Source organism: Lissotriton vulgaris, chromosome 11 (assembly GCF_964263255.1).
Source record: "Lissotriton vulgaris chromosome 11, aLisVul1.2, whole genome shotgun sequence".
NCBI lineage: Eukaryota > Metazoa > Chordata > Amphibia > Caudata > Salamandridae > Lissotriton > Lissotriton vulgaris.
This window is the reverse complement of record NC_141699.1, coordinates 942,099,824-942,116,403: the sequence shown is the minus strand read 5'-3', so window position 1 is coordinate 942,116,403 and position 16,580 is coordinate 942,099,824. Positions and strand designations below refer to the sequence as shown.

Here is a 16,580-nt window from a genome sequence, read left to right as displayed (position 1 = left end):
TAGTGCCTTGTTCTCGTTTCAGCTTCCTCTTCCCGCAGTTCCCTTCCTACCCTTCCTGATATCCCTCGCTTGACCACTTCTGTGTGTCTGTGATCATTCAGACCCAGGGGCTGTCGAGCGGTGGAACCCATTTAGCATCGTACGATCCTGAGGACACCTGGACCTGACAACAAGAGACCCCTGGATCATACTGTGGCCCAACTGTCCTTAAATTGTCCGAGCATAGAATCAGCCTTTCCTCCAAACAATCTTGAGTCGTCAGAGGACATGTCCATTAAGTGTACTGGGACATTATCTTAAACCTGCTTGATCTCATCCAGGCATGCCTTCAAAACACTACATTGGTGCCAACATGGTCTGTGGTGCCCTAGCCAGGACATATTGAGCCCATTTCAGTGCATGGGGATGTATCCAGTCCACTGACATTTTGCTAATCCAGGTATAGTCCATCATCAGTATAATAAGGCTGAAGAAAGTTGTCTACCTCCTCCTCCTTCTCCTCTTCCTCCCCCTCCTTCTCCTCCTCATCATCACCAGTGTCATAGAGAAAATGTGCTTACCCTTAACAGCGTCAGAGTCAGATCCTATTAAGGTCTCTAAAATCGGATAGTACAGCTATGGGGTCGAGGGCCAAGATTTCGAATCTGGTTGCACATTGACTAGTTGCGTTTTATAATTTTGTAGGATGACATTGGCCTCAAGAGTCTCATTGTGAGCCTGCTCCTGTGGAATCGGCACCAGCAGTGGCACAGAAGGGACTGGCTTGGACAATGGGTCCTGGGCGGAAGTATGAACCAATGTCAGAATGGCCCCAGGAATAGGTCCCACCAGGTCAGTTGATGCAGAGAAAGGGCCTGAGGTAGCAGTCCAACTTGGGCCCCATATTACTCAGAGAGTCAAAAGGCATGCCAGAGGATGTCAGAAGCATCAGAAATGGCTAAGCTACAGCATGGCCTCCTTAAAGGCTGCTATTTGCTGCGGGCTTGAAGACAGGCCAGGAAACTTGATGCATGCCAGGGCCAGTAGCTGGTCCAGATCCTAATCAGAAAATGCTTGCCAGGTATGATCTTTCGATTCACATCCTCGAAGATTCTCACCTAATTTCGCATGGGGAATAGGGTCAAGTCCCACATGGATTGTTAGTGCGTATGATGCATCTTTGACTTTGTGTTACCAGATGACTTTAAGCAGGAACAAGACTTCATGAAGGACCAGCTTCTTGAACAGGATTTCCTGCGACACAGAAAATTGTAGTGAGACTTATGTGTTGACCACTATCCTCTGAGAATAATCGATGATGTAGAGTTCCACCTCCTGATTCCGGGGTGAACCTTTGGGTGCATGAGAGCACCTTTATCACACAACTTCAAATTGTGATGTGAGCCCAAACACAGAAGACACTCATTGTGCAGGTCAGTGACTGACATCTGCTTCTGCAGTCACAGCACTGCTTGGATCCTGCGATTTTTTGGGGAGCGACATTATACCAGGCACTCTGTCTGAAGTAAAGTCTAAAGTCGTTAAAAGACAAAGTTGGGAGCAAAGCTCAGCATCTGTCTGGAAGTTGCGGAGAGGGGCGGCAGTGCACTGGGGTAGAGCTTATATACGGTACTGCTCTGTCACTTCTGGGTCGGAATGGGGTCACCGTGGAGCCACATGGCGGTAGCTATCTGCATTTGGGACAATTGCTGTAAAAGTGTCTGGGTCCTACCTGACAGCTGGGGATAGTCTGAAGGTGAGAAATCTGCTGTTAGAAGTATCCGTGAGACCCTTTGATAGATCAGGTCGATGTGCAGTAATTGGGCGGCATATAATGCTTTGTTTTTCCACTTAAGGGTTGCATTGACTGTGCATATACATATGAAAGTGGAATGATTGGGCAGGCAACTGCAATATGCTGTCCACTGAAAAGAACTTCATTTCAAAAAATGAGAAAAAAAGGTATTGGTTTATGGCAATGTATATGTTGGATCCTCTGAGTGTCGAGAAGACAGAAATTCTCTTGTGTTGAAGATCATTTTAAGTGATACTTAAATTGGACATTGGAAGTGCTGAGTGAAGAACTGATTCACTACAATAAATCGAAAAATGCATGACCTTACAAAGAAGTTACAATTCAATACAAATGCATTTCTTTAAAGCAAGGAGCATTGTAACGTAAAAACAGGCGTTTGTATATATGCAGCCGCAAACGTACCTGAACCACAGCTGTATTCACACGCAATGTAAACCTACCTTCAAATCTTTGAACTTACATGCAATGCAAACCCACAGCCAGCAGGAACTAGACCGGTGCCAAAATTCCTATAGATGCTGTTTATGAAGGAACAGGCATTGCCCTCTGAATCCACAACAGTAAAGTAAACAGTGTCATCCCCAGTTGAGAATGGGTTTCCGTGAAGACTCTTCTCATCTGCTCTAAAATATGAATATTAAAAAAGGTTTTAACATAACAGTTGATATTGCTTTTAACAGGATCGTACTTGATTGTTTTAACATTTATGTTATTTCTTGAGGTTAGCCCAGGAGTATTATACATAGGATCATGGGGCCCGATTCACAGAACGAACTTAAGACTCAATCCTAAACTTACCACTATTTTGGTATTCACAGAATGCACTTACTACTCTTGGCATTCACAGAATGAACTTACTACTTTTGGTATCCTCAGAAGTTAGGATTTTGTCTTAAGTTTGTCTTAAGACAAACTTAAGACAGACTTAGGACAGACTTAAGACAAACTTAAGACAGACTTAAGACAGACTTAAGACAGACTTAAGGCAAAATCCTAACTTAAGTCTGTCTTAAGTTTGTCTTAAGACAAATTTAGGACAAAATCCTAACTTCTGTGAATATCAAAACAGTAGTAAGTTTAGGACTGAGTCTTAAGTTCATTCTGTGAATGCCAAAAGTAGTAAGTGCATTCTGTGAATACCAAAATAGTAGTAGGTTTAGGATTTAGTCTTAAGTTCATTCTGTGAATCGGGCCCATGGAGTGCATAAGGAATCCGTATAGCCCCATTTATTGTTATTTATATTTGTACTTTTAAGTATATGTGTGATGTTGGCTGTCTTGCGTGTCTGTACTTTTATGATCCACAGTGATCGAAATAAAGTTCTCTGAATGAATGAATATACATGGAATGGATAGAGCGCTAACATAGACGAAATGAGGGAAAGTCAGGTAGCAAACAATTTGGGGTGTGGTATAAAGGGGGAGGTGTTTGCTGGATGAATTCAAGATGAAAGATGTCGGAAACCTCAGCTACTGATAGATGTGAGGCAGTTGAAGGTGAGAAAAAACATGCATAAAGCCTGGAGTGAAATACTTATCAAATGAGGTTGAAAATGAAAGTGCAGAGAAACAGAACACAGAGAATGAGCGATTAGAGAGGCGGGAGGGCAGTAGCAGTGCCAGCAATGGGCATTTTTATTGCACAAAATGCAGTGGTATAAAGACCCACAATTCACAGTGAACTGTGAAATAAGGAAAATATCCCACCATTCCCAGTATAATATGGATTTCATCACATTCTGCAGAGGTTTACCATCGTCAAGGCCACTAGTGGTATTATGCAGCAATGGAGCCTAAAATTATGCATCTGGGTTATTCAAATTACACAGCATGAAGAAGCACATTATCTGGCATTATGTGGCAAATTCTCTGGCAGTATAATTGTGATATACTTGAGAAAGACTATTTTGTGCTAAAATTTGCAAATTATTTACGAAATTATGAGGCAAATGCAGTAAGCCCATAATTATACATTAAACGTTGCAGCCAGAGAATCACATAATTCTACTGGCACTAACCATTGTACACTATTTTAGCAATATGGTCTTACATCACCATCTTGGGGTTCTGGTGCCATTTACAAATAACTTCACAGAGCTTCACAAAACCAGTACCTTGGGATCTCCAAACCCACATATTAAAAAACAAAATACTGAAAAAACTGATTGGATGAGGGAGCTTTTTCTCTCATTGTCTCTCTTGGCCCATGAACCGAAGATCTGGTCTAAGGAACCTAAGCCAACTAATTGGCTGGCAACAAAACATGTGGGGAAAATGTTATGGATCCCATTAAAGGACACAAGGACTTGATCTCTGCATCCTAAAAAAAGAAAGGGTGTATAAGGAAGGAAGGTGAGTACAACCTGACCCACAGGCTCAGGCAGAGGGGGGTCCAAAATTCACCAGCTGTGAAAAAAACGACTTATTTTGGTGTGAAGTTTGGGGACCCTGCAACTGGGTTCTGGGTTCTCACCATGGCCTCCAAGATCCAAGAATCCTGGCAGGTAGCTGCAAACCCAGTACAATACTCATAAGCGAGGGACTGTGAACCAAAGGAAAATTTCATGAACCTATGTTTGCTCATTTGTGGATTCTGCACATCTGAAGCCAAGTTTGCGGACCCCTCAAGGTGTGCATCATAGGTTGTGGAGCAGGTTCAGAAATCATGTGAAAGGTCTCATAAATCCAAAAAGAATGGAAAAAACAACCTGTGAGGGTTAACAACTGAGGGGTTCTGTGCAGTGCCTGGAAGTTGGCCAGGCCCTGTGGCCAGCACCTATTGCACACAACAGAGGGCTGTGGGCTGCAGAGATTGCCACCGGCTCCGGGTTAGGCACAGTGCCTGGCCACGCCGTGGAGTCAACCCACTTCACAGGATGAAGTACATGCACTGTGGTAGTTGGCTGTAAAATTGAAGGTTTGACACAAGGAGCAGTTGAATGTGGTCAGAAAACCTAGAAATTAACTGAAAAAAACAAGGTAAAAGTGAAGTTAAGATTAGCTTTTGTTATAATCTCTTGGTGCCCATTTAAAGAAGAAACTCTAAAATTGACGGAACGAACACACTTTGAAAGTGCAGTTATGGTTACAAAACAAAACCGAAAAACCACTGAAATCAAAATTATAATGTAGGTAAACTAGCCAAAACTTTCATCCCAGCCATGCAGTGCTTATGACCTAACATATACCATTAACCTTGACATGTTCAATTGCAGCATTGATGACATCACTATTGAGAGCATTCAGAAGTAAACTTAATGTCAGAGCATTGTCCAATTGTAGGATATCTTTATATTAGGCTTCTGGGTTGTGCCACACTGACACCCACAGTAATAAAAGGACACGCTTTATCTCGTTTTATCATGCATCTTAGGTATAAATCTTCTTGAAGAGAATAAGTGGAGGTTGGTAGAGGGAGAACTAGAAGCCTTCCGAGTCACCTATTCTCTTTGGTTTGTATGGGGACAGGATTAGAATATACCCATATTCAAGCATCATATATGGCAGTTAGAATGCATTTGGTGACATAGATTTTTATGATAGATTTAACTGGCTTTTGTCCAAATTTATGTGAAAAAAAATATATAGCACCTTCAGCTGGGGTAAAACACTTACGCCTTTCAATAAAAAAAGTGAGAACAATTTTAGTTTACTCTGAGGGTCCGATTCCGATCTTGCTTGGAAGGGCTACGAATCACATCCGTGAAGCGCGAGTCTAATTATTAGCCCTGATTTCAGACCGACCTGTACCACTGTAAGAGCGAGCAAGTAGGATGCATTCTTAGCCTCGAGCTATGACTGACTCGTACCCGTCAGCGATGCCTTTTGAGAGACTCTGAAATGGCTGACGCGTACAGTGCAATGCGTACAATTTCCGACCGAGCGATTGCGATGCGCATTTTGAGCAGCCGGAGCGAGTCGGAGCTCTGGAAAGCATACTTCAGGGGTCCGTGAAGGATCCCCCTTCACCCGGGACCCTACGACTCAGCCAGTGGAGGGACCGAGGGGTCCCTCCTTCACATGGATGCACGGTGATGGGTGCACCGAGGCGACCCCGGAACAGGGGTTCCCTTTTCCAAGACGTACCTTTTTCGTCAATGGAATCCTATGTACGCTCTGTACAACAGGCTCCCATTCACTTCAATGGGGGTCCGAGCGACCTGAGTCCGTCAGCGCTGAATTGCATCGTACTCGGTCGCTTGGAGCCCAGCAGACCCAATCGCTCGGAAAGTTCTACGGGGCACAAGTCGGCCTTAGGGCTTTCCCAGCAAGATCAGAATAGGGCCCTGAATGTTGTAAAATAGAGGCTGATTTTAAAAGGTGTGTACAAGTACTTAAATAGTACTCATAAAGTATATCTTAAGTATTCTTACAAGCCTTAGTGAATTGGCTCCAAAACATCTGAAATGGGAATACAATTGGAATATTCATGAACTGTTAAAACAAATAGAAAGGGGTGCCCACTATTTGCACTTTTAACAGAGGGCCAGGTGCACGACCCTTTTTAGCAGTCGCAAATGGGAAATCGGCCCATTTGCAACCGCTAAATAGGTTTATGGCATGTACATACCCTATTTTGTGAGTCGGTGACCTATTACCGACTCGCAATATAGGGTTTGCGACTCGCTATTGGAAGGGGTGTGAAAGGGTGCCCCTTCCGAATAGTGACTTGCAGTGCCATGTTCGAATGTTTTGTAACCAAAATGCGGTCACAAAACATTTGCACGTTACTGCCAATGGTAAGTTGCTGGTCGACCAGTCGCAAAAAGGAAGGGGTATCCAAGGGACCCCTTTCACTTTGCGAATGTGGGTGCAAATTTTTTTTAAGAGCAGGCAGTGGTCCCACGGACTACTGCCTGCACTTAAAATATTAAACTTAAACGTTTATGTTAAAACGGGCTGCATTTAAAAAAAATGCTTTATATAAAAAGCAGTCACAGACATGCTGTTCTGCTAGCAAGCCACCATCCCTGTGAGTGCTGGCTATTCCCAATGGGTCTCAAATTGCAACCTGCCTCATGAATATTAACGAGGCAGGTCCCTTGCGACCCATTTGAGAATCGCACATAGTGTCTCAGACACTCTTGTACATTCCATTTTGCGGGTCGCACGTTGTGAGTCACAAAACATCGCAATTTGTGACTCGCAAAATGGAAGGCCGTACATCTAACCCAGAGAGTGGAACATTTTTGGGCTGATTCACAAAGGCATGTAACAGTACGCAAAAGGGACTCCATTAGTGCATCTTCCCGTACCCATAAATGCCTTTGTGAATCAACCCCATTGCTTTATTTTTTAAGGCTGATAAAATGGTTTCTGTCAGATGGTAATAAACTACCCTCACTATTTAGTGTTAAAAAAACTCACCTTGTTGTGTGTGCTCTTTAAATGTTTCTTAGTGGAATTACTTAAAGAAGAAGCAGATGAACCTGACATTCCTACAAAGCACACATTCTTAAATATACAAACAGTCTGAGTCCCACTGTTAAATCTCACTTTACCTCTTTGGAAACTTGGGATTAGGCAGTCACATGCACCTTTGTTTGTTGATTGATCTAAAAGCGGTTCCAGCTGTGCTCCCTTTTAACCTCCAACCACTCCCAGGAGAACACTCAAGGAAATAAATTAGTGATTGTCCTGAAGGTGAGTTATCTACTAATAGCCCCCACTTCCCCGCAGGCTGAAGCTCTGTAGAGTAAAGGGAACTGAATGATGTTGTATTGTAGTATATAAGGATCTCTTCCCACCCTATGTGGGGTGTTCAAGCACTTATCCACACGGCATAGGTGCTGGTTGTAACGGAGGGTTGCAAAAACTTCTGATAAAATAAATAATTACTTGATTAAGATTAAATTACTTCCCACCCTATTGCCCTATAAACTCACAACACACTTCAATAATAAATTAAAACAATTAATATAATTACCAAATACCCAATTAATACAAATTAATTACCAATAATAAAAATTATTCACCAATTAATAATTATTTAACATAAAATTTAATTATCAGTACCAATAAATTAAAATAAATAATTACTTAATTACAATTAAACTACTTCCCTCCCTATTCCCCTATAAACCCACAACCTGCTACAGAACTAAAATGCAAAATGTACCAATTCCTAAAATGTTTTAATTACTATATAATAATATTAATTTACTTCCCACCCTATTACCCTATAAACCCACAACCTGCTACGGTACTAAAATGCATAATTTAATTAAAAAAATATTACTAACTTCTAAAATTTTTATACATATATTCTAAAACTAGTACAATAATTAACAAAAAATATAAACATATACATAATAAAATACATAAAAACTCATATAAATATCGATATTAGTAACATCAATATTTTTGCTATCGATATTACTAACTTCTATATTAAGAAAAACGAGCTGTGGAGAGTTCAGGCATGATCTGCACCTCTTCAAGGTGGACCTCTGACCGGGTCAAAGGCATGGGGAAATCCGGAAATCCAAGAGCATTCTACCATAGGTTCCAATCACCACCCCCACAGTCAGAGCCCAGCAGACACTGGGAATCACAGACTCACAGTAAGGTAGTGTAATCTTGCACACCATGTTCATTACCTCCAGGTGACCCACACAGAGGTGGGGCTTATTTGCCTACCCCAACTCCACATACTTCCAAATCTCAGTGGACTACTAGGTTATTTGGCCACACTTTATCTAATTGGTTCCATCTTATTGCATTCTTCAGTTCTCATGTGTGCATCATGGTAGCACACAAAGTAATTTCTGGATTCAGTTTGACACCTGGGGAATATTCAAAAGTTATAAGGAAACTAGGATTTGAGAAAGAATGTTACCAAAAATGACTTGTTCTTTATTACTGCAAATTTTGTTAAGAGAATTGTTAAAAGAGAGTCTATTGATGAACACACTGGCCAACCTTGAAAATCCACGCCCCTCAACCCTGTCCTCAAAGTTATTACTTCACAGATCATTTTATAACCACCATTGCAATCTCTGTACTTTGATAAAAACCAATAAACGTAGGATGTTTTTGCTCTTCACCTGGTTTATGATAAAACATATCTGTTGTGATGTCAGTGATAAAAATGGGATTTAAATAGAGCTGCGATATGATTTGCTTGTGACTGTGATAAGCTTTTGACTTTCATGAGTTTTATCAGATGTTATTTTGTAAAATGTTATCTACAGTATTGCTGTAATATATATATATATATATATATATATATATATATATATATATATATATATATATATATATATATATATATATATATATATATATATATATACTCCCGCTGAAAAGACGCCTGGACACAGTGGTTGTGCGGTCATGGACGGAAGGCGGCTCTGATTGAGTACAACAGGAGGACAATGTGGGACTACGGGGCACATCGTCCTGTGATGTGGCTCATCCAGTTATTTATCATCGCCACTGGACCAAGAATCGGATTGCTGTATTCTGGATCCAGTAGTCCTAGTACCCACAGTAAGGACTACAACAGGCGGAGCCCTTTGGGGGTGGAGCAGCCGCGGCCAATCCAGCAGCGGCAGGACATTCAAAGGTGTGCTCTTTTTCCCTTCCCCTTGTTTTCTCATGGCGCTGATGAAGGCTATTATGCCGAAATGCATTCGCCCGTAATGAGACATTGACACATTAAAGCCTCCTTCCTGTACCTGCTGGGCCTCAGCCCTTTCATTTTTGTGAAGGATTTTGGTGGATATATATATATTCACTGAAAAAACCATAGGTTTCAGGCACGTTATAGTTAGGAATTAGCATTTAAAAAACCTTAGAAATTCACAGAAAAAACCATAGGTTTCACCCATGTTATAGTTAGCTGGACATTTCTCTCATACAAAACCATTGAAATTCCTCCGTTATAGCTAGTTCAGCTAACTATAACTCGCGCGCCCGCAATGCACTGCTGATGACGTCACATATTACTTCACTCATGACATGGTCAGTGGCATCACTCATGACATCACTGATGACATCTCAAATGACATCACTCATGACATCATCCAGGGAATGTGTGTCTTTCTGAAAAATATATATTTTTTATATATGTATATATAAAGGTCGATGGAAAATTAAATGGGTAAATAAGTGTCTAAATGACTTTTTTTTGTAAAATTGATTGTATAACTGACTTATTAAGTGTATCTTACTGGATACATGTATTAGCGAGTATTGTTTAAATATATAAATATCTGTATCAGTGTCTCACTTTGTGTATAAGTGGCTGCATGGGTTGGTGAGTAGCTATATAAGTGTCTATATGGGCTATTAGTTGATTTTTGTGTATCAGTATGAGTATCTATATGGTTTAGTGGGGGTATTACTTAGCGCATAGATGCATGAATGACTGACTCACTGTATGTATTTTGAACACAGTATGTGTGCAGGACTGTATCAATGGGTGAGTGTGTGTATGGGTGTGTTAGTGAGTGAACAACTGTCTCAATAGTATCTTTATGAGTAACTACATATGTTTTAAACTAGTATATGTGAGTATTGATGTATATAAGTGAGTATATGTGAGAGTGTGACAGATTGGAAGAGTTCCTATATAAATAAGTATGTGTTTCTATAAGTGATTGTTTAAGAGAATGAGTATGTGTATGTTTCTGTAGAAGTAAGTGTAGTTGTGTGTGTATCGCTATATATGCAAGTAAATGGATGTTTGATAGTTTATTTGCATGTGTGAGTATGTGTGTGAGTAACTCTATGGATGAGTATTGTGTGTAACAGGATGTATAGGTGTATGAGTACACATAATGAGTGAGTACATGTATGTGTCATAGAGCCATCACTAATCAGTGAGTTAAGCAGAAAAACCCTCAAGTGTCACTGTCTTAATCATCTTAGGGAACTTCGTTTGTGCGGCGAAGTACCCAAGCAAACTAACGCTCACATCTTGATGGTCCAAGTGTCACCAGGTATACAGCCTTTTCTCACATACCATTTATCCAACCACGAAAAATACCTACTAACCAGGTTCTGTTTTAATTTGTTTTTTCGATTGGTGACTTTTCCAAACCCATTAAATTGGTCTCATGACTTGGAGAAATGCCCATGTGATAAGGTCTCGTCCCGAACAACCATGCATGTAGTCTTTTTCTGCCATTTCTATGCCATAACACGCAAACGCTGGGTCCTTCCAGTGCTGCGTCAGATGGGGCTGAGGACCTGTCGACCGGCGTTTCTAGCATTGCAACAGCTTGAATCACAATACGTGGCAAAGAATTTAGCCATGTTTTTGAAATCATGTTTAACAATTCGTAAAGCAATAAGAAATGAAGACCTAAATTTTTGAAAAATCTGTATTAACTATGTAGATGATTTCAAGTGTATTTCCCCTTTTTTATGCTTCTTAATCGTACTGTAACATTGTAATAATAATAATGTGTTTTTTATGAGGTTATGTTTTAAAAATTATGATGTACTTTTTATGATTAACAAAATGTTTAATCGAATAAAAGACTTTTTGATTTGATTTGAGTACATGTATGTCTGACTATATAGAACTGTTGGTGAATGAGTGGATGTGTATGTAGATGTTAGAATTACTGAACAGGCTGTGGTAACTCTTATTGGTATCTCCATTGTTATGAAATTTTTAGTTTCTATTTTTCAATGTGTGTATCAAAGGTTATATTACGCTGAAAGGAGATCTCCCACTCATTTCATTTCATGAAGCTTTATTCGGTTCATATTATACAAATGACCATAAATGCATACAGCAAAAAACAATTACATGATAGTATACAGATAAAAAGGAAAAAAGTTAAAACATCATACTTTTCCGATAATAAATAGATTTACATATAAAAGTAGCAGTAAAAACTACATATATCCGACGAGTTCGCATTATAAATCAATTTCATGGCCTCATCAACGCTGTTGATTCCATATTTTATAAACATTGGTTTGAGATAGACCAACCTGAGATTCAAGAATAAGGTACAAATTAACATAAAGGGCAGTGTGCTTTGTTTTGAATACCCGTCACATGGACAGGGGCCAACAGGATGTTTCTTAGGATGAGGAAAGGCCACCAGAACGTGAGCCAGTCCAAATCTGAGTCTTGTAAGAACAAACCTGTGAGCCGGTCTAGTTACCTGGCTTAAGTACAACTGAGGGCCTTCGCAGTCAATGTATTTGTTGTAGAGGTTGACAGTAGTCAGGTGGCCATTATTAACAAGGCGCCTAATGGCTTGATACGACATAAATGTATTTTTCAATTCCTGCTTAGGGATATCTCCTGCAGCACACGGATCCTCTATTATGTCCAGACCATAAATAGCCCGAAAAATATCTACAGTATATTTTAGCCAAGGGATCTTGGTATAATTAGCTAGGTTAAGACAGTCCTTAATGACATGTTGGTTAAGAAGTGTCTCTTCCTTGTGCCAAATGGCACGCCAGATCATTAAGGGCCTTAATGAAACAAGGTCACACAGATAGGCAGCCCCCAATTCCCTGTGGATCAAATCAGTTGCGGCCGAAGCAGGTAGAGAGAGGAGTTTTTTAAGGAAGATATTTTCTTCCATTTGTAAACTGCCAACGTTGGAATAACCCCACAACCCTGCCCCGTATAATGCAATCGAGACACTCCTTGTCTTATAAATCTGCATCATATCATTAATTCGTCTATCGCCAATTTTTTACGCGAATTTAAATATTCCATATGCATTTTTTGATTCTTTAGACCTTACACTAACAAGCTCTTTGGACCAGCTACCATCACTCGAGAAGGTCACACCCAGGTAACAAAACTTTTCAACTTGCTGCACTATCACCCCTTCTATAAAAAATGTATGTTTTTTGTTGGTCCTAGCACCACAAATCATCGTATGGGTTTTGCTCTTATTAATTAATAATTTCCTTTCTTTTATAAAAGCTGAAAAACGATCCATCAGGCGCTGGAGTCCTATGGGGGTCCGTGATAAAAGCACAGCATCATCTGCATAACGCAGTACTGGCACTCCAGACCCATTTACCTGAGTGTGTCAGCTTTAACTGTTTTTAAACTCTTGTCAACAGCATTTATAAAGAGGGTGAATAGCAGGGGGGCGAGAACACAACCTTGTCTTATTCCTCGCTGAACCTTAAAATTAGGGGTACACTCCCCACTTACCCCATAGCGCACACAGGCTTGCATCTTTCCATATAAGCGAGCTAAAAAGAAAATAATTCCTTCTGGTGCACCAAGGTCTAGAAGGACAGGCCATAGAATAGAATGGTTGACCCAATCGAATGCACTGCTTAAATCAGCGAAGCAAAGATATAGGGTGCTGCGCTTGGCCTTAGTGTATTTGCCAATTAGTAAATCTAGATTTAAGCATTGATCCAATGTACCACGGCCCTTTCTAAAACCATACTGTGAGGTCGCCAGAATCCCCTTCTCGTCACCCCACTCTTCCAACCTGGTCAGCAGCACTCTACTCATAATTTTCACTGATGAGTCGAGTAAGCTGATTGGGTAGTAATTACATGCTGCAGACTTGTCCCCCTTCTTATAGATAGGGACAATAATAGAGCCTCCCCATGTTGGCGGAATCATGGTTGTTACTGCGGCATTAAGAACCAAAGTAAGTATAGGGCCCCCTAACAACGGGAGAGTCCTATAAACATCAATAGGAACCCCGTCCGGTCCCTGGGCCTTACCTCCCTTGCTGGCCCTAATACTGCATTCCATCTCAGCTAAAGTATTGTCCAAAGGAACTATAGGCCAAGATCTTAGATTTACGCTGTTTTGGCCAACAGCCTGAAATATAGTTGAAAAGTGAGTTACCCAAGCCTCACTGCTGACATTGGACGCAAGATGAGGGGCTTTATCATCCCTAAGAAAGGGGGAGTTGACCGTAGCCCAAAACAGGCAGCAATCGGAAGTATCCGCTGCCTGTGCTAAATTGTCCCAGGCTTCTAGCTGCAACTACCTCTTCCTTTTGGAGAGGACTGTTTTATTCTTGTGTCTCAGAAGTATTACCCTATCCTTGTCCCTGGGTCTAAGGGCTAGAGCCTGTTTGAATTGGGAATGGAGGGCTGTACAAGCATGATCAAACCATCCATTTTTTTGGGCGGTTTTCTCTTTACTGGTCCTGGTAAATATGGTATCTACAGTCTTGTTAATATTAATAAAATTATCTACTATAAGAAATGGAGCATTCCTTGGTGTCAGGATACCATTAATATCTACTATGGATTTGGATACAATTAGGCTCATTACCTTCTCAGATTTTTCCCCGTTCCACCTTAACCTTGTCGCGTTTAATCTATGCGGTTCAATGTTGACTACAGTTCTAGAGATCCGTTGTGTGCTATGTTTCCAGATCTCCGTTCGCATTGTGATACAGTTATGGTCACTTAAGGGGGATTCATCGATAACCGGGGTCAGACAATATGGCACAATACTTGATGAAACCATAACATGGTCAGTATGAGAATTACTGTTCCTGCCTGTATAGGTCGGAATTATTTGGCCCTTAGCATCTTTGGCAGGCTGTAAGAGCTCTAAATCATAGATTGACAACAAATTGTTTATTGCCTCCCCGTACCTATTATGCGGGAAATGTGGTGTATTATCACCCCTGTTATTTTGATTGCCTCCCCGTACCTATTATGCGGGAAATGTGGTGTATTATCACCCCTGTTATTTTGTATCCCGCTCACCCTGAAAAGCGACATTGGGCAGATCGAAGAATTAAAATCACCTAGCCAAATAAAATCAAAAGTAGTTTTTGCCTGTGGTGCAAGCTTCAATAAGGCACTTTCTAATTCTTCTATTGCTTTGTGCCGTGTGTTATCAAAAGTATTATTATAAAAGTTGATTATAAGCACCTCTTTGCCTTTCTTCTCTCATATCCATAGGATTTGCGAATGTGCCCCTACAGTTAGATGTTTAACAACAGTCAGCATTAGATTCAGAGACAGTAGGATAAGCAAACCACCTTTGGCTCTACCATACCGCAACTTGGTTGCTTCTAGATGGTAACTTACAAACCCGTCAAGGCTCGGTTTTGTAGAGCACCAGGTTTCTTGAAAACACAGGATGTCATATGACCTAATCAAATCGGGCTACCCCAGCATTTTTTCCTTAGAAGCCCAGCCAGCTATATTCCAACTAATGATTGATGTCCCCCTCAAGTTGCAACAGTTGGACTGGTCTTGGGCATTAAAACAAATGATACCATCTCCTCTATACTCTACCTCGTCTAAACCAGCACTTATATTTTCCACACCTGTGGGACCTTGATCAATTGCCACCCTCTCTGTAATAAAAACAGTTTTGTCCCCTATATCAATCATACTTAGATCAGCCATCAAAATTCGCTCCGGCTCTATGCATTTATCGCTTGATTCATTTGCCTGGTTATTAGGAATCACATACCCGGGGGACTCACAATCCTGTGTATGTCAATCGTTTATATCCAAGGAACTCAGGGCTTGATACATATTCTGTACCGGAACCTCGAAAATTGGGAGCTGAGTGGGTATGAAAGTAGGAGTAAAAGGTCTACCTCTACTGTTAGCATGTGGTGCTTTAATAAGATGACTGTAGAAGTAGCCAAGTGGGCGCACACATACACTGGTCTCGTCATATATCAGAGAGGCCGCTCTTAACAAAACAGTTGCGACATGTTGGGGATGTTTAAAGTTGACAATAACGTAATCACCCCAGCAAGTCTTACTTGAATTGCCAATCCAATTTACCCTTCTGGTAGTAAGTATTTGGTCAGAATAGGCAATTGGGAACCCACATTGCTTATGCAACCAAGAAACTGTTTTATTTTTAAGGGATTCATGTGATTCTTGCTGAGTCTGACTCGGATTTGGATCAGAAGGTGGTACGTTAGTTAAAACAACTACATAGGGTGCACAGTCAGGTAGGAGATTAATAGAACGACTTTTCTTTACTACTGTTGCCCCCGTCTTACATTCTGGTATTACGTGTTCTTTCTGGCGTGATATTGGCAGGGGATCAGACGTAGTTTCTTTAGTTATGTTTAACCTCCCATTGTGTGTCTTTAATGCATCTTTACTAACTTCGGGGCCCTTACCATCACCCCTACATCTTTCGCCCATGTCATTGTGGGCATCCAGAAGTTCACCCAATCTTAACACCTCTGCTGACATCTGGTCAAGCTTAACTATTAAGGGTTTAATGATCTTATCTAGCTTTTCCTCTATAATGCTGGTTAAAAGATCAAATTGCTCTTTATTCAAATTAACTGTGTCCTTTTTATCTATTGAATCCACATCAGGAATGGTACTTTTGGGGGCTATTTCAACTTTTCTCTTGTTATGGTCCCCCCCCCGTTTGAGTTGCACTTTCCTACAAGTCCTCAGTGCTCTAGGGGCTGGAGAGCGCTGTACTGGAATGTCATTAGATGTATCAAGTATGTCCTGAATGGGTGCAAGTATAACTGGCACTTCCGTTGTTAAATCAGCAGGGTCACATCCATCTTCCAGTGATAATTCTGTCGTTGGTGAGGTGGGTGTAAAAGGTAAAGCAGGGGGGCTCCCCCTACCTAGCGATTTTCGCCGCTCATTATTGATTTTATTCACTACTTTCACTAAGCAGTTATCCAGTGTGGCCTTTTGCTTGGATATGGTGGCACTAGCAAAAGATCTCAATGTTTTTAGTTATAAAGGGCTAGAGGCGCTGAGTACAGTACAGGTATAGTTTGTGTCACCTCGGAGAGCCCAACGGTGGTGCTAATCAGTTAATTAAGAGAAAGAATACAATAAAAGCAAAGTTAAAAAGAATCTGAGA

At 40.8% G+C, this 16,580-nt stretch overlaps 1 protein-coding gene across 3 annotated transcripts in view; it reads right to left on the bottom strand.

Moving 5' to 3' along the window:
• Positions 1-16,580, bottom strand: part of LOC147683718 (uncharacterized) — a 665,741-nt gene that overhangs the window by 49,427 nt on the left and 599,734 nt on the right. For all 3 annotated transcript variants that reach the window (XM_086944090.1, XM_086944092.1, XM_086944091.1), the window contains exon 9: positions 2,256-2,418. In XM_086944090.1, the coding sequence (XP_086800216.1) occupies positions 2,256-2,418 (163 nt within the window). The remainder of the gene's footprint in view (positions 1-2,255; positions 2,419-16,580) is intronic.